At 40.6% G+C, this 26,026-nt stretch overlaps 1 protein-coding gene across 2 annotated transcripts in view; it reads right to left on the bottom strand.

Annotated features, from left to right (window-relative positions):
- SCaMC (Short Calcium-binding Mitochondrial Carrier) overlaps positions 1 to 26,026 on the bottom strand; it is a 513,715-nt gene that overhangs the window by 71,406 nt on the left and 416,283 nt on the right. For both annotated transcript variants that reach the window (XM_067145049.2, XM_067145051.2), the window contains one exon: positions 21,235 to 21,393. In XM_067145049.2, coding sequence (XP_067001150.1) covers positions 21,235 to 21,393 — 159 coding nt within the window. The remainder of the gene's footprint in view (positions 1 to 21,234; positions 21,394 to 26,026) is intronic.

Raw genomic sequence — 26,026 nt, 5'->3', positions numbered from 1 at the left:
CTTAGTAGCAGTAGTAGTAGTAGTAGTAGTAGTAGTACCTGGTCTAGAATTACAATTTAAGCCTATTCCAAGTTATAGCCCCACAATTCACTAAATAACTCAAAATTCAACCCTGAAAAGAGCCATTTCTTAAGAAGAGCTCCTTCCTCTTTACTTTTATTAAATTATACATTCATTTTATTCCAAATTAGCAGTGAAGCGGGGGTTTCTCCTCTGGCTTGGAGGAAAAATTTGCCCCCAAATCAATTTTTTCGCGGCCAGTGTTGAATTGAGATTTTCCGACTCATCGGGTACTCCTATTAAACATATTATACTCAGCATGGCCTTACTTCTAAATTGAAGTTTCGAAAAAAAAATGAGCATCGCCTTTCCTCTGTTGCCAGCGCGCTACACCCGCGAGAACAGCTGATGTAATACGACCGCGGTAAAACGCCCTTGAAAAATGTAATACCGTACTCAGGAAAACTAATGAATATGGATTGAAAACAAATTCACAAAAACTACACTTACCAACAACATCTGACACTAAAAGAGAATATATTATTAAGAATAAAAGAGAATGAGGAAATAACACATCACTCTCCACTAATGGCTGGCACAGGAAGGAGGTTATGGCCTACAAACGGAACACTCCACTGATCTCAGTCACTAGAACCCTCCAACAATATGAAAAACACACTAATTACTGAAGGAAAATGCAAAAGATCGCGAAGTGTACCGAATAGCATATACGCTGAGCGAGATAGGTCAACCACGTGGCGAATGTAAATATTAGAGTTGGCAACTAGGTTTCGAGATCGTGCTCTGCCGATATAAATCGATATGAATGACAGCTTGTGATTGGTTGGATGTCTATGTTTCAGCGCATAACCACCAGACAGCGCCAAATCTGTTAAAATGTCAATTTAGAAGTAGAGCCGTACGGAGTATAGTAAAAGTGCATAGTTTTTGCCCTGGAACTCTCCATTATTCGACCCCCCCACCCTTGCTGAAAAAAGATGAAGTGTTCACGGATCACGGGTGTCTGCGGCTTGGCTATTCCAGCTCTGGAACTCTGGACTGTTAGATCGGCAGCGTAGTCGCCTACTGTTCGCTAAAAGTGAGAAAATGTGTGGTTTTCATTTCATCGAGTATTTCATATGAAAGCACTGCTTTTAATCGCGCCATTCCTACCGACATCATTGTAATGACCTATGTTCATTTCAGTTGCGAAAACCACTAAGGCAGTCTTTTTGAGGATGTAAAAAGGCATGTGGAGAGTGAGTGCCATTATAATGAAAACTCCCCAACCTGACTGATGGTAGACAAGCGGGCCTACCATTACAATGAAAACTCCCTAACCCAGTCTTCATATGAGAGAAGACGTTTGGTGACTTCCCCGTCACGTTTCTACGGTAAAGTTAAGAGCTATGCAATTTAATACTATCTTGCTCACAGCGTGTACACTACCTAACCAAGAATTCTGTACACAATGTAAAATTCCTTAGCGAAGCACGCGTACATCAGCTAGTTTATTTATATATGAAAACATAAATGTCCAATAATACTGCCTTGAAGAATTCCCCTCTTAATTATTACAGGGACAGATAAAGCTTCGCCTACTCTAATTCTCTGATATCTTTCTAGAAATATAGCCACCCATTCAGAGATTTTTGCCAGTAGTGTCCCATTAGCTGCCCTATCAAATGCCTTAGATAGGTCAATCGTGATACAGTCCATTTGACCTCCTGAATCCAAGATATCTGTTATATCTTGCTGGAATCCTACAAGTTGAGCTTCAGTGGAATAACCTTTCCTAAACCCAAACTGCCTTCTATCGAACCAGTTATTAATTTCGGAAACATGTCCAATATAATCAGAAAGAATGCTTTCCCAAAGTTTACATGCAATGCATATCAAACTGACTAGCCTGTAATTTTCAGCTTTATGTCTATCACCCTTTCCTTTATACACAGGGACTATTATAGCAACTCTCCATTCATTTGGCATAGCTCCTTCAAGCATCAATAATCAAGTAAGTACTTCAGATATGGTGCTAAGTTATATCCCCACCCATTGTCTTTAGTATATCCCCCGAAATCTTTTTAATTCCACTATCTTTCTAGTTTACAACTTTTGTATCCTATTGTAAATGTCGCTACCATAGGTACATTTTAATACTTCTTTAGTATTAGTCACCTCTATTCGAATGGCTCGGAAGAAATACCGTCCTGGGGTTTTCCTAACGGGTTTTATCACGAGATTTCTCTGAAGATTATTAGAGAATCTTCAAATGATCCCCGTCAAATTGTTGCCATTTACAACAAAGTCCCTAGATAAGTGCTGCGAACGAACATTCTTGATGATGTGACTGGGGTCAAGACTTAAATAGCGGTCGATTTTCACCCAGTAGATTTCTGATTTCATGAGTTATATGACCTCCCGTCTAGCGTCCGACTCCATGGCTAAATGGTTAGCGTGCTGGCGTTTTGTTCAAAGGGTCCTGGGTTCGATTCCCAGGCAGAATGGGGATTTTAACCTTCATTGGTTAATTTCTATGGTTCGGGGGCTGGGCTTATGTGCCGTCTTCAGTATTAGAATTCATCATTGGTAGAGCACCATTCTCATAGATGCGCAGGTCGCCTATCACGTGTCAACGCCAAAAACCTGCACCAAGCGTCTCATAAGGCCACACGTCATTATATTATTACCTCCGTCTGGCGTTTCAAATATCGAAACATTAACTTCACAACTGTCAGTCACAATTCTTAGCACAGTGCAACCACTTTCTTCGACTACCTTCATAGCATCCAATGCTAATTATTAGGGCCCGGGTTTTTATGTAATATCAAAGTGCGAAATTTGTACATAAAATGTAGCAAATATCCGTGAAATACGTAATTAATGTAATTAAATTAAATACGTAATATTAATGAAATAAGTAATAGTGTTAATGCACTAAATTTACAAAAAAGTTCGTATACAATAGCCTACTCCTTTTAATATAACTTATGATTATGATATGAGACAATACAATTGTTTTAAATACCTCCATATTTGAGACATCGATGTTGCTTTATATAATTTATATCGTCTATTCCTTTCTAATTTTGACAGTATTAAATAATCACATCAAAGATATACTCAAAATACATCAAATATTTAAAAAATAATGTTATGCATTGTAAAGCGCGAAGTATATTACACAACGTATTGTTTGTAACTAATTTCCTGCTACTCTCATGCCCTGAAAATGAAACAAATGTTACGAAATAAAATTAATATAGAATCTGTCTTTAAACCCCTATTAAGTAATACAAATAGTACGGTAACGGTTTTATCGTGATGCGCAGTGTCTCACCAAGTAGTTCTCCACGTTTTCCATTGTGATATTTTGGCGCTGATCCCATAAAATTTTCGTGTTGCCTGAGAAGGGCCGTTTTAACATCGCATACAGTCATGGTGCACATTTTAAAAGATAAAACTAACTGTGTGAAATATCTTCTGGGGCTCTTCTTGTTCGTCACGAATTATTTTGGAAACAGATAGAGAACTTGAATAACCTAGATTTCGTTTCAAGACTGCATGGAGTTCGTTAGAAACTCTGACTAATGAAAGGCACCTATATGGCTCATTCCATGTTAAGAAAACAGTATTGCTCGTATAGACCTACAAGGAGTGAACACACCCCTGAGACACTCATAATTCCTCGTGTTTTAGGGATATTATAATGTACTTTGTAACGTATTATGAAATATAGATAAAAAGGATGAGATCTTTTTGCCCATGAGTTATTAAACTAACTACATAACATATTATTTGTTCATAAATATATTCGTAGGAAGGAAGAACAATGGCAGGAACAGCCATCGCTTCGTTGCCTTCCTTCATTTACTTTCTTCTGTGTTGCTCTGGTATTAATACAAGCCTCGTGTAGTCCCTCACTCTGTGAACCGCCGGCAGCTCACTTCTGTAGTGAAGTCATCTGCAGTATTTACAGTATTTGTTGCGTGAGTGTTTTTAAATCAGTGCGTAATTGTCTTGTGTTGAGTGAAAGTCATGCGATAAGCCTACGTGTGTGATCTCTTTCTTTAAAATTAATACTGCAATCTTTTGTAGAGTCAGCTACAGTATTTATTTGTTGAGTCTGTTTTCTAGCCGTTATTGCATGGAGAACGTTATTAAAAGCAATTAAATGCATCCCTCACCTCTCGAGCCCTTGGACATTATTTTTCTATTTTCTCCCCAGTTTGCCTTACACTTCAACGGTGAGTTTTTTTTGTTTTTTTTTTAATGTGCCGTAGTTCACCTCTGATTCCGTACAAACCAAAAATAGCGTCTGTAAAACCCCCGTCCCCTTTAGTTCATACAAATAATTTGTAGCTTAGTTTCTTCCGCTTTTTGTCTTGAACTTAAATGCTGAATTTCACGAATTTATGTACCGCCGTTTTCTCGTTATGGTGTTGAGCAGAGCCATTCGATATGGCAAATCTTTTCCCGTTATGGTGTTCAGCAGAGCCGTTCAATATGACAAATCTGTTGCCATAAGAGCAATACTGTTTTCTTAACATGGAATGAGCTATAGCTATCCCAAATTCTGATAACGGATTAGTGCTGTTGTATGCAGTTGAGGCACTCGGACCCACTGTAAACGGGTTAGAAATCCGCAGTTTTAAGGATTTTTAAAGCCAACTTTAGCAACTGAAATATATTTGCGATGAAATGCATCAATTATTTTAGTAATAGAGTAGACCGTACAGCCAGGACTCAACGCCGAGTGTTGGGCGGCGGTAAATAACCCGACTACCTAAGGATGCCAACGGCTTTTGGCGGATGAGCTCCTCTAGGTGGGGTGATGGTCCCCGGAAATGCCACTGGAATCCATCCCTGATAGAGGGCAGCAGTACCTATCAGTACCAGGATGAGGCGTAAAATTAATGACTTTGGATCGGCTCATCACTGGATTATTATGGGCGTCGCTGAATCAGCATCAACGGCCATGATACTGCGGTGTGGAAAGCAAGAGGAAACTACCACACTACCTTCCCAAGATAATCTCTGATGGATATGGCGAATTTGGAAATGAATTCGTCAAGCTATCCAGTTGACACCCGGCACCATCTCAGGTCCAGGCTGAATGGTGTGAAACTGGTGACTGGGCACACGAAGGTAGACTCCCAGGCCTTGTGTGGGAAATGTGCGACTGGGAGGAGTAACAGTTAAAGAGACCATCTCTTCGACGCCAAAATAAAATTGACGTCCGAAACGGGGGAGAAGCCTACGGTCAGCTGTTTCCAATATGGCGGCGAGATAGTGACGGGAAATAAACACGACAGTGATCGGGTGTGCGTCTGTAGGATTTATTAAGGCCCGGTTTCTTCAACGAATGTTAAGTGTTAACACTGCTGTTAAGGAGACTTAACACACAATTTAACAAACTGGTCGTCTCATCAAGAATTGTTAACTCTAACAATTGTTAAATCTTGTGTTAAATTAACCTAGCAGCACCCCTGTGTTAAACCTCTTAACAGATGCTAAAATTTCAAAATGGAGACATGTAGAAGACGTAAGTTTGAAGCTTTACTGCTGTATGAGGACTATTTATAAACTGAAGAAGGCAAAGGACGACCCATACTAAGAAATAACAACCTTTTAGAGTTGTCAGAAGAAAGATTTCTAATTACCGAAGCCATAATGAACAAGGTACCTACTAGACGATATAGGTTAGAGTTTCCAACAGATTGCTACTTACCAATCTCTCCAGTGCAGCAGTTGCTTATAGATTTTACAAGGATGGGTCAGACCCTGCGTCCAATCAATTTCAACTAGCTTAATGTACCTGCTGAGGGATACTCAACAGTAACTCGTGTAGAAGGGTTTGGGTCAATACCGTACAGTTTCGGTTTCGAAGTAAATGAGGACAAATGTCATGAGGCATGATCCGCTTCGGACCACGTGGAGGGGATAGAACACTAAAATGCGAACGCATTTAACTTGAACTTGTTAGGTCCGCAACGTTAATAATTTCCGGAAAAAATACGAATTTCCGATTGTAAAGCACCGCGTATATACTTGAAAAGTTGCACACTTGTCAAGTGTAACAGTGGCTGAGTGGTCATCATACTTGTCTACGAACCACGACGATAAGAGTTCGAGTCCCGCGTTAGATTACTTTTTTTTTTAAATACAAATTTAATTAATTATTTCAGGGAATGTGAAGATAAAAATGCGAATAAAAGTAATGATCAAATTGAAGTGGAACTTTATTTCCTACATCAAATTAATATAGTCCGTCTCTGTGGTGTAGTGGTTAGTACCCCCGGAGGTCCGGGTTCGATTCCTGGCTCTGCCACGAAATTTGAAAAGTGGTATGAGGGCTGGAACGGGGTCCACTCAGCCTCGGGAGGTCAACTGAGTAGAGGAGGGTTCGATTCCCACCTCAGCCATCCTCGAAGTGGTTTTCCGTGGGTTCCCACTTCTCCTCCAGGCAAATGCCGGGATGATACCTAACTTAAGGCCACGGCCGCTTCCTTCCCTCTTCCTTGTCTATCCCTTCCAATCTTCCCATCCCTCCACAAGGCCCCTGTTCAGCCTAGCAGATGAGGCCGCCTGGGGAGTACTGATCATTCTCCCCAATTGTATCCCCCGACCCAAAGTCTGAAGCTCCAGGACACTGCCCTTGAGGCGGTAGAGGTGGGATCCCTCGCTGAGTTCGAGGGAAAAACCGACCCTGGAGGATAAACAGATTAAGAAGAGATCCAGCAGTAACTGTGAGAACGTTTAAGACCTATATTAATTTCAGGTAGAAAACAAAGTGTACCTGTACTGCAATTTGCGTAATATTTTTGTTCCCATTTTTAAATAACGTTCCCTGAAACGAGACTCGAACTCACGTCTACGACGCTCGCAGACAAGTACGATGACCACTATGCCACAACTCCTAAATATATACGCCTTGCGTCGGAATCGGGGTTTCATCAATTTTTCAGAAGTTATTAGGTTGCGGACCTGACATGTTTAAGTAAAATTTGTTCGCCTCTAGTGTTATATCACCTCCACTTCGTCCGAAGCGGAGGTTTGTAACGACATCTTACCTCGAGACACTTTCCATGTAGGCCTAATTGTAGGGGCAAAAGATCTTCGTAGGTCGACGTCCCGAACAAATAGTATTTTTTTAAAGAAAAAAAAGGCCTAATTGTAGGCGACTATGCTCACGAGGGCAAGAAAAGAGTGTGCAGAATTCTACAAAGCATTCTTGCTGCCATTGCAGCATTAACAAGGTACTACATTATTTTCCCCGCAATAAAAGAATGCCCGAAAATCATTCAAAACATATCAATTATCACATTTTCCCGGTGATGTAGGAACCTTAGATTGGACTCCTAGAAGAATAGGCTATATCGAATGTGTGATAGTACATATATCACACCCCCGAATTATATGTAGAAGTTTGAGATATTATTGTCAGTATTCGATTTATTATTATTATTATTATTATTATTATTATTATTATTATCAGTATTCCATTTGTATATTTTGCTATTTATATTTATAAGCTGGAAGATATCCACATATGTAGGTATGAGTAATTTGTTTTGCATGAGTGGGAAAACATTGCTTTAATAACTCTGGTAATTTGAATGAGTCATATGGCTACCCCAATGTCTGTTGTGATGTACTTGTGTCGGGAAATTCATGAGTCATGTATATATCCCAGCCTGATGAGATGAGCTTGTTGTTGTATTAGGAAAATTTGGTGATTCATGTAAAACTCCCGAGTGTTTGTTATTGTCTTGGGAGGAAGAAGTAGTTCAGGGCATGTCTTGACAAGAGGTTCACTCATGATTGGCTGGCAAGCACCAATCCAGACGTATCATCTGAGAGGAGGGGGATGTTGATGTCTATAAAGGTTGATCATACGGCGGCAACCAAGGACATTGTAAGAAACATTGTAAGGGTGATTGTAGAGGTGATTGTAAAGGAACGAGAAGGAAGACAACTACAACTACAACTGACGCACTGTACGGGAAGGAAGTGGTGCTGATACACGGTACTGGAGTGACACGGCTGCAATGGACTGGACTTCAAACGTTCGTGGAGCGTAGTCTTGTTATGTTTGTGGAAAGTGGCTGATTGTGGAGAGTGCTTGCGCATTAAGTATTGTAGCACTTGTGGCGGCCTAGCATTATATGTTGGTGAAAGCTATCTCAGACTTTCCATAAATTTATATGTTGAGGATCGACAGACGTGTGTATATATCTTTACAACAAGTGTTAAAATATGTGAACACAGTAGTACAAGGTACAGTATCTGTGTGATGTGATAACTGCCGATTATGAGAATCGGTAAATCGAATTGATATAGAGACAGTGAAGGGTGTTTATCTTCATACTTGTACATTGTTCATCGGACCATCTACAAATGGTAGCTTAGTTCTCGCTTTCGTTTTCCCACGGTTTTCATTATTGTTGTTGTTGTAAATATGGAGTCTTCCAGCAATATTCTATGTGTGTATTATATGTATAATGTTGTATGTTGATGAGGTGCTCATGCACGGAATTTGTTCAGAATATAGTTAGCTATTTTAGAATCAGTGTTATTGATGAACCTAGGTGGAGTTCCTACCTAATTAGTCGTTTTCAGGAGGTTAGGTAAGGCCTGCAGCAGATGTACCAGTACGCAGCATTATGTACACGCCCTGGGATATAAAGTTTATCATGCTCTTATCTAAATTCGAGGGATCCATTCTGGTGAACTCTGGCGCCCATACTACGGACATTTCGGTTAATTATGCTTATTAATTTTATTAAGTTTTTGAGTAATTTTATTTATATATTTTTATTCATGATTTTATTTATTAGTATTTATCAACTTGTTACAAATGTTGTGATATAACAGTCCGTTATTTCTTTTTTTTTTTTTTTTGCACACTCGCATAATTTTAAATTAAAACTACAACAACATTTGTCTCGCATTCATCATATTAACGCTGTTGTTGCCTCTTACTTGACATGTTTACTTCTTAGCGGTCTCCGCTAACCATAACCTATAATAATGTCAACCATGTGTCTGTGTGACAAAATACTATTTCAACACGCCACTAGGAGCGCTATATGTAAAGAAACAAAAGACGCTCACTGCCAAACGCGTTCGGAAATCTTACGGAAATGTGTTAATTTGTCTTTAACAATTGTTTCGTAACAAATGTTGGAAATGTGTTCGTGAAACAGGGAACTTTTAAACGAACTGTTAAATTAATAACAATTGTTAGATAACATTTGTTAAGCAGAATTTAACATAGAGTTGAAGAAACCGGGCCAAGATGAAACTGGTGTTGTAGCGTTGTGTTTACAATCATCCCACATCGATTCAAAACCCCACAAAGTTAATGTTGTCTTGAACAAAGGGAGTGAAAATGTGAAGTGCAACTGTACATGTAAAGCGGGTTTGTCAGAGAAATGTTACCGTTGACACGCTAATGCACCTTAACAGTTAAGCTACTGTAATTTTCCACTATTAGAGGTTATGGAGTAATTTCTTGTTGATTTGGTCCATGCCAAAGCCTTAGCCAGGTGACGGGGAGTTACCTGTCTTGTAAACTGTAATCTTGGGGAAGAAATAAAATAATAATTCTACTAAGTAAATATTGTAAAGCAAATAAATCCTAGGCTTTATACAGGCTTGTGTTGGAACAGCCCACATCCTAATCTTAATATTCTTCCATTTTTACCATCAGCACAAAAGTTAAAACTTAGAACCGACAATAATAAGTATAAAAATTATAACTACCTACAGAATATGCAGAGCAAAGTTTGAAAATTATAATTAAAGAATACTATAACCTCTACAGTCACAGCTGTTTGGGGTTGAAGAATACTTGGTTTGTCCAATTCTACCAAATAATTAGGTTATGGCTTCTAATTTATGATGATCGGGCGAGTTGGCCGTGCGGTTAGGAGCGTGCAGCTGTGAGCTCGCATCCGGGAGATAGTGGGTTCGAACCCCACTGTCGGCAGCCCTGAAGATGGTTTTCGGTGGTTTCCCAAATGCTGGGGCTGTACCTTAATTAAGGCCACGGCCGCTTCCTTCCCATTCCTAGACCTTTCCTGTCCCATCGTCGCCATAGGACCTATCTGTGTCGGTGTGACGTAAAACAAATAGCAAAAAAAGCTAATTTATGATGACAAAATACTACGTATTCTCTTTCATTGAAAGAAGTATTTTATAGACAGTTTAAATGCAGTGTTTAATTACTACCAGTTAGAGATATTACTCATACGTAGATAGTTAATTTACTGTCTGCTGTTACACATATGAAGAAGTTTACAAAGAGCGGATTACATTCTATGTGCGGCACAGAAGTATTAGGCTACAAGTTTATCAGTATTTTTGATGTAGCTAAATCTTTGTGAATACAAATTAGAGACAATAACTATCAATGAGTACAATAAACAGTACCGGTACCTACGCTGTGGAAAGAAGTCGTCTTCACGAGAATGCAGACTGCACACTGTCATGTATCGCGTAACGCGTTTTCCAATTGACAGCGCGGAAGCCCATCTTTCTCTCTGAACTTTTTGTACAGGAAAGTAGTGAAGAGATTTCGCATCCGTCTTGTACGATTTACAACCGTATACAGAGCAGTACCTCCTCAAATTTGACAATTTTCTTTCTGTTTCCATCACGACGTCAATGCTTCGCCATGTACTATACGCGCACTTTATCTTGAGCCCGGATCTCCATAGTAACGAATGGGAACTAGGGCTCAAGAAAAAGTGCGCGTACTATAAATAAAGCTCACCAGTCACTATGTTGCAGCTTCAACATTCTTCCGCGTGGCTGCGCCATCCAACTTTTCTGACGTCAATAGCGACTTGGAATATAAGGGGACTCTTGCAACCTGGGAAACTTCAGATCATTAAGAAGGAAATGGAAAATCACAATCTAGACTTGCTAGGTCTATTTGAAACACACTGGAAAGGTAATGGCTTCTTCCGCATCACAAAAGGTAATACGGTGTACTTTTCTGGACCAGATAATGAAAGCGCCAATGGCGTTGCAGTAATTGTCCCTCCGCATTTGGCAAATCTAGTGGATGGATTGTTCATGTGTTAATGACAGAATCATCCACTTATCACTTAAGGCAGCACCATGTAAACTCCATATCATTCAAGTGTATGCGCCTACATCTGTTTCGAGCGAAGAAGAAATCGAGAAATTCTATGGAGAATTAGACGATGTAATGAAGAATATCCCAAGTACGGAAATATCAGTGGTTCTTGGAGACTTCAATTCAAAGATTGGAGAAACGACCACTGACAGTGAGTTTAGACACATCGTGGGCCATTATGGTATTGGGCAGCGAAATTATAGTGGAGAGAAGCTACTACAGTTTTGTATGGAACGCTTTTTTTTTTTTTTTTTTTTTGCTTTACGTCGCACCGACACAGATAGGTCTTATGGCGACGATGGGGCAGGGAAGGAAGCAGCCGTGGCCTTAATTAAGGTACAGCCCCAGCATTTGCCTGATGTGAAAATGGGAAACCACGGAAAACCATTTTCAGGGCTGCCGACAATGGGGTTCGAACCTACTATCTCCCGACTACTGTTGTATGGAACGTGAATTATGTGTAACCAACACGTATTTTCAACATCATACTCGTCGACTGTACACATAGTGCTCCCCTGATGGTCTTCATAGAAATCAGATTGATTTTATATTGTTTAACAATCGCTGGAAATCCTCTGTCATCAATGCAAAAACATACCCTGCTGCAGATTGTGGCACAGATCACCAACTACTATTTATGGTGTTCCGGTTGAAACTCAGGTGTGTGCGCCTGTGTACTTTCTAAAATGCAAAAATGGAAGGGGAAAACTTAAGGAGTGTTGGTGTGGAAATCCAAAATGTTCTTCTGAACACTAGAAGGGAGCACAGTACTGATGGAGGGTCCACATGGGAAGACCTCAAAAAAAAATATAGTGACCATTGCAATGAAACATTCTTCTCCAATACGGAGTCATCGTAAGTGTTGGATCAGTGATCATACGTGGCAGCTCACAGTACAGCGGAAACAACTGAAAGAAACAGGCCTGCAAATTCAAGACAGATACTTTGAGCCGTGTTGTGAAATTCAAGGTACTTATGTTTGTCTGAACGGCAATTATCCGTCAGGAATCTGTGAAGAAATTGAAGCTCATGACCATCACAATGAGACACGTGATATATACCGTAAAGTAAAATAGCTGTCAAATAAACACAAACCTCATGCATGGTCCACAGAAGATTCTAATGGTCATAGGATACATGATTTTGAAATTGTATTGAATAGATGGAAACAGTACTGTGAGGAGTTGTATAAAGAAGTGATAGTACAGCCGATGGTTGAATGGCGAGATTTTGAACAAGAACCCGACATCTTACTTCAGGAAACAAAATGGGGCAATCACATCGTTGCGACCGCACAAAGCACCGGGTTCTGACAACATAACAGCTTAACTACTGAAAGAGACGAGCGATATTGGTGCTCAAATTATCACAGTCATTTGCAATAAAATAAGGAGAAATGGCAATTGGCCAGCTGAATGGGTTACATCCATCTTCATCCCCTTGAATAAAAAGGGCTCAACAATGAAATGTGATAACTATAGGACTTTATCGTTAATCTCACATGCTGGCAAGATCATGTTGTATATCTTGAAAGACAGACTCCAAAATTATATTAATTCACAGATTCCCCCTGAACAAGCAGGTTTCATCAAAAGGAAAAGGCAAAAGAGAACACCTGTTGAACATCCGAAAACTAATCGAAAGAGCAGAGAATTCCAGCTTCCTATGATCATTTGCTTTCTAGACTACTGTATAGGAAAGCCTTTGACTGTGTTCATTGGGAGAAACTTTGACAAGTGTTATTGGAATTGGGAGTTCCAAAACATCTTCTTTGGTTGATAAAGAATCTATATGAGTCTAATACTGCAGTTGTCAGGATAAATGGCAAGAGGTCTGAAATCTTTCTACACACAAAGGGGCGTTCGCCACGGCTGTATATTGTCACCCCAGATTTTTAATATTTATGGCGAGTACATCATGAGAACTGCATTGACTGGATGGACTGGTGGATTTCCTATTGGTAGCAGAAAAATATCGAATCTCCGATATGCAGATGAAAATGTATTGATTGCCATGGATGAGGCAGAAGTGACAGAGCTTTTAGACAGTGTCAGAACTGAGAGTATCAGTTTGGGTTTGCAAATCAACATGCAAGAGGACAAAAATGATGGCAGTTGATAGGCCAGGTAAGCTGAACGTACTCAGTGCTTTCAGCGAAATGGTTTCAGAAATATTGTACTAGCAACAACAGCTGTCAAATAGAGATCAGGAGAAGGATTGCCTTGGCCAAGAACATCATGTCTCAGTTATCTCATATTTGGCATTCTCTATCTTCCTCTATGGTGCTGAAACGTGGACTTTACAAGCTTCAGATTTGAATAAGATCAACTTATTTGAGATGTGGTGCTGGAGAAGAATGCTTCGGATTCCTTGGACAGCATTTCGAACCAACGCATCCATCCTCAAGGAGCCGAACATCAGTACCAGGTTATCGGCAAAATGTCAACAGAAGATTCTCCAATTCTTTGGTCATATTATGCTTCGTGGAGATAGAAGCCTTGAAAAGCACATAATCTTGGGAAATGTGCCTGGAAAGAGGGAGCGTGGGCGAGCACCTATACGCTGGACAGATGGCATAAAACATGCAACAAAGACATCGTTCATACAATCTACCCGTATAGCAGAAGACCGTGGAGGATGGAAACGGGTACAAATAAATATTTTTAGAGATCACGATACTCAGGATTGAGGGACCGATATAGACAGACAGACATAGTCTGAAAATTAAACGAACTGAATAATTGCCTAGATACGTACAAAAAGTTGCATTCTTCACATAATATGTCAAAGGAAACACATGTATAATCATATCAGTACCACATTCGCCGACATTTTTCATTTCCAGTTGTCTACATGTAAAGGAATGGAATATGTAATTACATACGAATTCTGGCCCTAATAATTACGCAAAGTATGTTCCAGAAATAGAAAACGTGAAGTAAAACGACTCAGTAATTCTGTAGGATGAATACAGCCCTTTGAATAGAATGCAAAGTAACTTGTTGGCTTGTGTGTCTTCAATACCAAGAGTTTCTTGGTTTACATAACTCATACCGAGGAACATGTTCAAGTTTCTATCGTACAGAAGCCTGGGCTTTGTAGCCATCTCATCAATGGTAAGGGAATCTACATTTGCATTCTCGTGTTCTAGTGATTGTTCCTTCTTCGATCAATGAGGTGATACCAGTCTCTCCGTTTGAGTATCCTACGTATGTCTTCAAGGGTTTCCGGTGCGGTAAGTTGAAGAAATTTAGTTTACCGCAGTAATTGATAACCTATCGGTGATCTAGTGTATAGAACAATACAAATTTTAATTTAGATTTCTTCACACATGGTTACAGCTGTTACAGCAAAACAGCGGCTGTAATACTATCTTGTTGGGCTTCATTTTAAAGTTTTGTTGTTTTTTTTATGCTATTTGTTTTACGTCGCACCGACACAGATATGTCTTAAAGGGGCCCATTCACAGTCGAGCGGGTTGGCGAGCCCGTTCGTGACCTTGGTCGCACTGACCGGCTCGAAGGTGTATGGGGGGTTGTTGAGGGTTGGGCTCGAGGTTGGGTCCGTGTTGGCGGTTCGACTGCTAAACCAGCGAACCCGACCGGTTCGCCAACCCGTCAGTGTGTGTATGGCCACTACCTGACCGGCTCACTGTGGTTTCTTTCGTCTGTAGCTTAATTTGGTTTCTGTGTGAGTTAATTAGGCCTACCTCAAATAACAATGACTTTTGGGAAGAATAAGCAGTTCCGGGAAGAATTTATTGAAATGTACCGGACGAGTCCTGGAGCTTTCCCATCCTTGCGTCACGCAATGCCTTCCGTGTGTTAGGGCGACATTGGAACACTAATAATAATAACAACAATAATAATAGTAATAATAGTAATTTGAAGAAGAAGAATCCATGGTCTCCCAATACTCTCGTACAAATATTATTAGCCTATAGACCATTGTGCTATGACATATATGAGTCTCGCGCCTCTACACTTAAATTGTTTTTTTTTTTTTTTTTTTTTTTTTTTTTTTTTTTTTTTTTTGCTAGGGGCTTTACGTCGCGCCGACACAGATAGGTCTTATGGCGACGATGGGATAGGAAAGGCATAGGAGTTGGAAGGAAGCGGCCGTGGCCTTAATTAAGGTACAGCCCCAGCATTTGCCTGGTGTGAAAATGGGAAACCACGGAAAACCATTTTCAGGGCTGCCGATAGTGGGATTCGAACCTACTATCTCCCGGATGCAAGCTCACAGCCGCGCGCCTCTACGCGCACGGCCAACTCACCCGGTACTTAACTTGTTAATACTGTAAGTATGTATCATACATTACTACAGTAGTGGAATTTTCTGTATTTCATAATTAGTAGTGAAATAACATTTCCCAAACTAATCACTTTCAAAAGAATATTACGTTTGTTTTATAAAAACGATCTTATAATACATCACAATCAAAATTGTGTAGGCCCACTTACGTGCAAATATTCCGACTGCAACGTATCGAAGATTGCCCAACACGTCTCAGGAATGATTTTTCCAAGTAGCTGAGGAGATATTACACTGCTAAATTTCAGGTCTTCATAACTTTTCCCTGTCGCTAGAAATCGCAATGTTACAATTAACCTCTCTTCAGCACAGATGGTATCTCTCATGTGTGTCTCCTGTTTCTCTATGTTTGGCCGAATCAACTCCAACAATTTTTCGCAAAAACTGTCGCTATCCATATGCAGAAAGTTCTTATAATCTGCAGGTTATTGTACGCACAGAGTTCTTAATAGGCTAACGTGTGAAAATCCTAGTTTATCTCTCAACCATTCCTTCATTCACACACACATTTCTTCTTCTTTACTTCATCATTGGACAAATTCTGCAACAGCTACAGCCACTTTGGAAGTTTTCGTTGGGCCATAACAAAAACTTTATTTTTTGCTAGTGGCTTTACGTCGCACCGACACAGATAGGTCTTATGGCGACGATGGGATAGGAAAGGCCTAGGAGTTGGAAGGAAGCGGTCGTGGCCTTAAGGTACAGTCCCAGCATTTGCCTCGTGTGAAAATGGAAAACCAAGGGAAAACCATCTTCAGGGCTGCCGACAGTGGGATTCGAACCCACTTTTTCTATAACAAAACTAGGCAATGCACATACTATTTACAATACAGACTGGCGGACTGGTCCGCCAACGGGTTCGCCAGTGTATGGTCACCGTCGAGCCAGTCGGGTTCGGGGTGTGGATTTTATACATGGATGGGCTCGCCAACCGGCTCGACTGTGAATGGGCCCCTTAATGGGATAGGAAAGGCCTAGGAATTGGAAGGAAGCGGCCGTGGCATTAATTAAGGTACAGCCCCGGCATTTGCCTGGTGTGAAAATGGGAAACCACGGAAAACCATCTTCAGGGCTGCCGACAGTGGGGCTCGAACCCACTATCTCCCCATTACTAGATACTGGCCGCACTTAAGCGACTACAGCTATCGAGCTCGGTCATTTTAAAGTACGGACGGCTGCTTATTCATGCCAGATTGATTTGATTCATTAATTTATTTTATTTATTTGAGTATTGAGCTATTAACTGGAGGGAGGGGCTTCCATTTACAGTTTTGGCTTTACAATTAATGAAAAAAATGTTTAATATTCGTAATATATGCTACTAGTCCGCCTCTGTGGTGTAGTGGTTAGTGTGATTAGCTGCCACCCCCGGAGGCCCGGGTTCGATTCCCGGCTCTGCCACGAAATTTGAAAAGTGGTACGAGGGCTGGAACGGGGTCCACTCAGCCTCGGGAGGTCAACTGAGTAGAGGTGGGTTCGATTCCCACCTCTGCCATCCTGGAAGTGGTTTTCCGTGGTTTCCCACTTCTCCTCCAGGCAAATGCCGGGATGGTACCTAACTTAAGGCCACGGCCGCTTCCTTCCCTCTTCCTTGTCTATCCCTTCCAATCTTCCCATCCCCCATCAAGACCCCTGTTCAGTATAGCAGGTGAGGCCGCCTGGGCGAGGTACTGATCATTCTCCCCAGTTGTATCCCCCGATCCGATGTCTGAAGCTCCAGGACTCTGCCCTTGAGGCGGTAGAGGTGGGATCCCTCGCTAAGTCCGAGGGAAAAGCCAACCCTGGACAATAAACAGATTAAGAAAGAAAGAATATATGCTACTAAATAAAGTTAATACAGAATCTGCCTTTAAACCCTATTAAGTAACACAAACAGTTTTATGTTTGTATAATACATTCTGAAGATTATGAAGTTTTCTTCGTAACTTCTTTAATAATGACGTCTCGCTTAGTAGTGTTCATTGTAGCACTCCGCAATTTCTTTCGAAGAGACTTCCTAACTACTGGCCTTAAAATCAGTTAAAATTGTGTTCCTATACTTCTAAAATGTTCCGCATCTCCACAGACAGGAGTAAAATTGCACACATTAACTTGAGAGACACTTTTTTTTTTTTTTTTGTTTTGTTGATAAAACAGTACCGATATCACTAGTTTGAAGCTGTCGTCGTTTCGAAGGTTTCCTAGCTGTATCTGTCTCGTGTCTGTGCTGAGGAAGGTCTGTGAATGCTGAAGGTACAGATTTAGGCAGAAGAACCTAGTTGTGTCCACACTATAATTGCCTTCTCTAAAATGCCTACTACAAACCGTCGACCTTACCGACTGAGTCCACACAGTACCTGGTTTATCACCTAATCGAGGAAAAGCTAAAATGCACTTATTTCTTAAACCTTGATTAATAGGAAACACGTGAAAGAAAGTGTATTTAACCCTTTACTGCATGAATTATTTTTCGTTTTCGTTTGGTGAAGAAAATTTCAAGCTTCAATGTTCAACTTACGCTCAGTGTTTTAGATCTACCAGCAATTCTTAACTAGGGCTAATAGCTTAACACTCGTATGTGATGTGGATTGCCATAACTCGGTGGACCGAGTAGCCGAGACCCTGAAAAGCCCTAATCAGCAACCCCCCCGCCCCAGATCCCAACCAAGAGCAAGAACTACCAAGCTAACGTCCTCACTTCCTAAATTGCAACACAACATCTTAAGATGAAGCACTGGTCGCGGGAGACGAGGCGGTGCACTTGCCATATGCTGCCAATAAACGATGCTTTAACATTTAACATCACATCCGTCAACTACGATGCTTATTCAGTTCAAAATTTATAGTGCTACTAACAGCTCGCACACGCAATAAATTAAATTGCGTCTACAACAACGGCAGGGCCCTCTGGCGCTTACATTGACAAATTCCAGTGAAGCAACATTGGGCATGGCTAATGCCCGGATGGGTGACCGTCGGGTCAACTACCTGTCGTTGAAACTAACATACTAGGAACTATCACAATAGCTATGGTCAAAACGGTCGCGAGTGTTGCTGTAAGGCTATTCTCACTACCGTAATTACGATACAGATCACATTACTACCACCCATTTTTGTTATTATTATTATTATTATTATTATTATTATTATTAATATAATGACTATTATCAGTATAAATTTATTATCCTTAAACTTATTTTCCCGAACAGACCAGGTGAGGAGCGCAATAGCGCACCGGTACTGGTACCACACCGGCACCCCCTAGGGGGTGTCCAAACAGTAAATTTGGCCCGACTTCACGCTAAGCTTTTAACATTCAAAGACCGAACATTACTGCCTACTGGCCATGGGTACGTATTGCAGGGCGCAAGTATACTTGCACGACCGTAGGTCGGTAATGTCTTTGAGGTTGAGCCAGAGGTACTCCTGAAGCCTGTGGTAATGTGATGGGGAGGGCCCACGGAAAATAAACGGTGGTTGGTACGCGTGTGCCGTAAAACTACCTCTGTCCACATTCTATTTCCATTTCAGGTGAAAAGTTGTATGTTGCCTGAGAGCAACAGTATGCAGTAAAGGGTTAAACTTCCCCTGACGAGATGTCCAAAACGGAACACAGAAGCAAACCATTTTAGGAACATACCCTACTCATTAAAACAACAACTATTTGCAATGACACTAAGTACTAAATTAAAAGCGAAGTGGTACAATTCGATCCTAACAGTAACTGGCGGAACTTCAAAGAGCAACATTTTTAGCGCAGAAGTGCATTTCCAGGCCTTGTACGTAGCGTAGGCAATGGTCTGAACGATCACGAGCGTATCAAGAATATTATTTTCGTGATTTACGAGCTTTTAAGTGCGAGCGCAGGGATTATAAGCTCGAGACCGAGTGAGTTGGCCGTGCGGTTAGGGGCGCGCAGGTGTGAACTTGCATTCGGGAGATAGTGGGTTCGAGCCCCCACTGTCGGCAACCCTGAGTGGTTTTCCGTGGTTTCCCATTTTCACAACAAGCAAATACTGGGACTGTACCTTAATTAAGGGCACGGCCACTTCCTTCCCACTTTCCTATCCCATCGTCGCCGTAAGACCTATCTGTGTCGATGCGACGTAAAGCAACTTGTATAAGCTAGTGGATAAATTGAATAACCTTAGTTATGTATTGTTAAAGTTAAAAATGGTGGTACTGCTGTGTTTCTTATTCCGAATCAAATCAAATTCCGCGAAGGGATGTGGCGTTTCATTTCATTAAATTCGGGAAGTCAATGAACTTAAAATAAATAGAGTTTGAAAATTTCTCTTCAAAGTAACAGACTGTGACCTCTGCTGAACCTCAGGTTCATTTCTGAAATCAATTTTTATTTTTGCTTGCGATTTAACGTCACACTACCCCAGACAGGTTTTCGACGACGATGGTATAGGGAAGGAAGGTAAGTGGCCGTAACTTAAATTAAGATACAGCCCCAGCATTAGCGTTGTGTGAAAATGGAAAACATGGAATATCTTCAGGGCTCCCGCCGGTAGTATTCGAACTTATCGTATCCCGATTCCAAATTCATAGCTAAGTTGCACATAGCGCGCAGCCAACTCGTTCAGTAGCCTGTCCCATGTTCTTCCATTTACATATTTCTTTACTTGCATTAATGAAGGAGAGAAATAATCATAAATGCTGGAACAACAGAAATACTAAAGAACTTACGGTGTTTTTTTTTATTTTTTTATTTTATAGATATCTCAATATGAGATCCAACCTTAACCATGCCTTGGTTTAATTTATAGGATAACTTTGGCTGGAGACGCATTTCTTTATGGAGACATTTTTTGAGTATTAAGGAATATTATTTTTTCGTGTACATAAGTGGACTATCTATTCTCATGAATACTTTTTAAAACATGTTTGTATATACGTAGAAAACCGAGCTGGCACTGGGTCATTCAATCATAACCTTACTGACGTTACAGCAAGGCATTTTAACATAGTAATGAGGAATGATTAGCACCAGAACAAAAACGAACCATAAGAAATATTCAGAACACGTGGTTTCTTCGTATTATAATTAGTACTGCATTAGCGAATATTCACAAGCACGTGCCGTGAACTCCATGTTAAAGCATTTAAACACCTGTCTTAGACACACGATCCTAGCGAGAGAAGCGATAACTACATACAGCGCCTCACTTCTCGTCTCCCATCTTCCAGCCTTGTATAATAACGTAAGTGATGGTTTTGGCAAGTCGACCGAGTCCCATTTGTTAAACGTCATTGAAAAAAAAAAAAATGGTTCTGGAGTAGCACGTACTCTAGGGAGAAAGTGAAGAAACAGAACTTGAATATTATAATCGCCATTATTGTTTTCAAAATCATGCGTGTGTAATCCTCTCATATTCCTAAAGATAAAATTGTATGTGATGTGCTCCCATTTACATATTTCTTTACCTGTATTCATGAAGGAAAGCAATAATCATAAATGCTGGAACGACAGAAATACTGAAGAACTTATGGTGGTTTTTTGACATATTTCAACATGAGATCCAACCATAACCATGTCTTGGTTTAATTTGCGATTGAGTGTCGCTAAATCAGTGTTTACTACTACTTCTGCAGTTGCGTGGACAGCACAAGCGACAGCACGCAGAAAACTACGGGGAAAATAGTTTTCTTTTTCTTAATATGAACAGTTACCTCGAAGTACGAGAAGGTAATCATATTTTCCTATTAGATACTAACAGATGATAAATAATCCATTCATTATTTATAAACACATTATAAACACAATTCAGTTTTTCAAAACTTACCTGTAGATAAACCTTGAGTCGATCAAGAGGAGCAGTACAAGTTCGTGAGACTGCACCAGCTACGCCCCCAGCAACGAGGTGTCTCCACCACATCCCAGTGATCATTTCCTTCTGGGTGAAGTCATCCGGGACATTCATATCCTCCCCAATATCCAGGTACTGTAAAACAAAAAAATATAACCTCCTTTGTAATTGTAAACTACAACTTGAAGCTTTTGTTATGTATCTCTTGATATATCGTACCTCTTTCCTGTCTGCAGTTACTATTTGGAAACTCATTCTTACTAACTACTTTGTTTATAATGGACAATCAGTTAAATTCACAGTATTCAAGTTCATGTTATACGTCAATTCATCATATAAGTAAGGCTAAGGTTGTAGAAACTATCAAAATATTTTGTTTTTCGTCTAGGTACGTCACATGTGCGTCATCATTTGCATCTCCAAGGAATAAACAAATGGTACGCCGTAAATAATCAATTTTTGTGTTCGTTGACCAAAATACGACGAAATAGCTCGGGAAATGAAAGTGATATGCTGTTTCATGGGTTTCATTGAAAAACTAGGCACTTTTAAACTAGCGGATCAAAAGGAAACGGTTCTAAATACAGTTACGTGCAATGTTCACGTCCTATCGGCTGGTTTCGAGATCAAATGCATCTGCTTCAAGGAATCTAATTTGGATTATCAGCTCAACTTGGATAGTGGACAGCCAGTGACAACATACAGAATTAAATACTGTAATCATTATCGTGTAAAACTCGCGGTTGGGGGAGGAAACATATCAACACCCAAAAAATGAGAGAATCAGTATGCCATATCTTCAATATTTATGTTACGTTTTCTCGGACGAGTATTCTTTCCAGTGGATGGCAAAACTTCCCTCCTCTTTTGGATTACGAGGGTGTCTTTTTTTTAAATCATTAATATTTATAGTACTCTTCGTTGAAATATTGCGTCACGCTTTAACATTACTAATAAAATATGCATTAACAATGAACTATCAATCGATTATGTCCTGATTCAACGAATATACGAGTTATATATATTACTACATTAGCATTCTACCACTGAATAATCCATGTATCCTATGAAGTTACTCTAATACTAACTACCCGAACCCGTATTTTGTAAAAAGCGTCGTTCATTCGTGCAGGGTAAAAATGAGATATTTTAATCTTCACCAGCAATACGGTAAAATAATTTATTTCTTCTTCCATAAATACAGGAAAACCTCCAACTGCGACATACGTCACCTCCTGTGCGTAGGGGCGGTAGAATAACACCCAAGGTATCCCCTGCCTGTCGTAAGAGGTGACTAAAAAGGGCTCCAGGGGCTCATAACTTGGGAACGTGGATTAGTGACCACGGGACCTTAGCTGAGTCCCGGCACTGCTCCCACTTACTTGTGCCAGGCTCTTCACTTAGATCTGTTCTGTCTGACCTCGCTTGGTCAACTATGGTTTTTTTCCGACCCCGCCGGTATTACGTATGGAGGCCTAGGGAGTCTTTCATTTTCACGTCCTTCGTGGCCCTCATTTTTCCTTGGCCAATACCTTCATTTTTTTTCCTCCGATTAGGGTTATATAGAGGATGGTTACCTAGAAGTACTACTTCTTAAAACAATAATCACCACCACTATTCTCACTACTTTCATGTCTGTTAATTCAAACTTATGAATAAGATACGAGTCCATCATGTTTTCACTCCCATAAATCAAAGTTTGTTTCAAGACAGACTGGTGTAAAGATAGTTTCGTCCGGCAGCTGACTTCCTTCTTCCAAAATACTGTTGGTCGCAGCTGTGAACTCACTGCATTAGCTTTGCTGCACTTTGATTCAAGCTCATTATACTACCATTCTTGGAGAACACACATCCTAAATATTTATAATTATCTACCTGTTCCAGCTTTGTATTACCAACCTGACATTCAGTTCTCTTAAGACTCCTTATCCACTGATATCAATTTAGTGTTGGAAAGGCTAATTTTCATATCATACCCAAAATTTTCAATTTCCAAGATATTAAATTGTAGGCTCTCGGCACAATCTGCCATTAAGAAAAAGTCGCCGGCATAGGCCAAAATGATTATTAAATTTCACCTAACTGAATTCCTCCCTGCCACTACATACCTTTCTTCAGCAGATGATCCATGTACTCTACACTATGAACAACAAAGTTGAAAGATTACAGCCTTGTCTAACTCATTCTACCATAAATTCTCACTGCAACCCAATTGTTAATTTGATTTGATTGATTGATTGATTGATTGATTTGATTTATTGTAATAAACTACACAGCAGGACGGCTAACATCTTTACCCTCAGTACTCTTGTCATAAGCCTTCTCTAGATCTACGAAATATAAACATAATTGCCTACTCCTCTCGTAACATTGTTCAATTACCTGGCGCATACTGAAAATCTGATCCTGACAGCCCACACGGTGATCTGAAACCACACGGTTTTCATCCAACTTATTCTCAACCACTGATCGCATACTCCCAAGATGCCAGTAAGCACCTTGCCTGATATACTGATCAATGAAATACCTCGATAGTTCTTGCAATCCTTCCTTTGCTTATAGATAGGTGCAATTACTGTTTTTGTCTAATCAGAACTCTATGACGCCATATCATCCCTGCCTTCCCACTATATTTCACCATTTCAGGTCTAATATCTTCTATTCCTGTTACTTTATGACAATGGAGTTTCACTTCCTGAAGCGTAATTTTACTAACAGCGTTATCCTCCTCCCCATGACCTCAGTTGCTCGCGATGTCACCAGAAGTATTTCCTTTTACGTTGAGAAAATTTTCAAAATACTCCTCCCACGTGTCCAGTTATTCCCTGGGATCTATTACGAGTTCACCTGATTTACCAAAAACACTATTCATTTAATTTTTCACCTCCGTTTTCAATATTCTTTACTTCTGTCCAGAAAGGTTTTCCTGCTGTTTCACCTAACCTTTCCAGGTTATTACCAAACTCTTCCCACGACTTCTTGGATTCAACAACTATTTATTTCAGTCCGTTTGTTCAATCTAAGTAGAGTTTCCTGTCTACCGAGCTCGATAGCTATAGTCGCTTAAGTGCGGCCAGTATCCAGTATTCGAGAGATAGTGGGTTCGAACCCCACTGTCGGCAGTGCTGAAGATAGTTTTCCATGGTTTCCCATTTTCACACCAGAAAAATGCTGGGGCTGTACCCTAATTAAGGCCCCGGCCGCTTCCTTCCCACTCCTATCCCTTTCATATCCCATCGTCGCCACAAGACCTATCTGTGTCGGTGCGACGTAAAGCCAATTGTAAAAAAAAAAAAAAAAATGTCTATCAGTCCGTGTTTCTAGCCATTTCTGATGCGCCTTCTGTTTATGTTTACAAACTACTCTCACTTCTTCATTCCATCAGGATATTGCCTTTTTCCATCGTTACACACAGTTGTTCCTAGGTATTCCCTTGCTGTTATTACTACACCATCACTGCATGACACCATTCTCTTTCTACATACTGAATCTGCTGACTGTCCACTGTTCGGTACATTTCGCTGATCATATCCATGTACTTCTAATTTCCTCGTCACCGAGCTCGATAGCTGCAGTCGCTTAAGTGCGGCCAGTATCCAGTAATCGGGAGATAGTGGGTTCGAGCCCCGCTGTCGGCAGCCCTGAAGATGGTTTTCCGTGGTTTCCCATTTTCACACCAGGCAAATGCCGGGGCTGTACCTTAATTAAGGCCACGGCCGCTTCCTTCCACTTCCTAGGCCTTTCCTCTCCCATCGTCGCCATAAGACCTATCTGTGTCGGTGCGACGTAAAGCAAATAGAAAAAAAAATTGCTCGTCCTGGAAATTTTCTACCCTTATCCACCTGCAGACATATTTCACTTCCTAGAGATACTGGTCCGTTTCTAACAGATTTCCTGAATTCAAAGTCTGTTATAATTTAGCCTATTATGAATCTAGTGCTACTACCCTACCATGTGTGGCGGTGAATAGCCTTATGCTTGCAGAATATATTCGTAACTGCTAATCCCATACTAATACAGAAGTCTACTAAACGCTTCCCGTTCCTACTAGCTTCCATATCTTTCCCACATTTACCCATGACCTTCCCATATTCTTCAGTTCTATTTCCGACTCCCGCATCGAAATCGCGCATTAGCAGTATCCTACCGTTGCTGTTGACCCTGACTATGACGTAACTCAATGCTTCATCATAATACTTATTAACTTCCTCCTCGTCTGCATCCTCACATGGTGAATACACTGAGACAATTCCTCCAAATGCCACATCTACCCACATCATTCGCTCATCTGCATGCATAACAGTAACTATGTTGCGTGCAAAAGTACTCCAGATGAATAGTCCTATCCCACACTCTGCCTTTCCCTTTTTTAACACCCATCCAGAACACTATCATCTATCTCGTCCTCGTTATATCCCTTTAGCCAAATATAATAAATTCCTAACATATCCAGATGCATCCGCTTTGCTGATTCAGCCAGTTCTACTTTATTTCTTCCATAAGCCCTATTAATTGACAGCTTCCCATTGAATTTCATTTTGTTCGCCAAGCTGTTTCCAAGGAGTCACTCGGCTGTCAAATTGATGTGGGACTCAGTACTCCCATATGTCCAAGGCTCGGTGAAAATTCTGTGACGCAGGATTCACCATTCTTACACGTAGTCCCAGTGAGGATCTCTCCTCTCACGGGTTAGGGACTATCGGTGGATTGTATAGTCTTAGCCGCCTGAGCACAAGGATGGCCATGAGTCACAATATATTCAAGAATC

This window comes from Anabrus simplex, chromosome 4 (genome assembly GCF_040414725.1).
Source record: "Anabrus simplex isolate iqAnaSimp1 chromosome 4, ASM4041472v1, whole genome shotgun sequence".
In the NCBI taxonomy this organism is placed as follows: domain Eukaryota; kingdom Metazoa; phylum Arthropoda; class Insecta; order Orthoptera; family Tettigoniidae; genus Anabrus; species Anabrus simplex.
The sequence above is the reverse complement of the archived record's forward strand: the minus strand, read 5'-3'. Positions and strand labels throughout refer to the sequence as shown.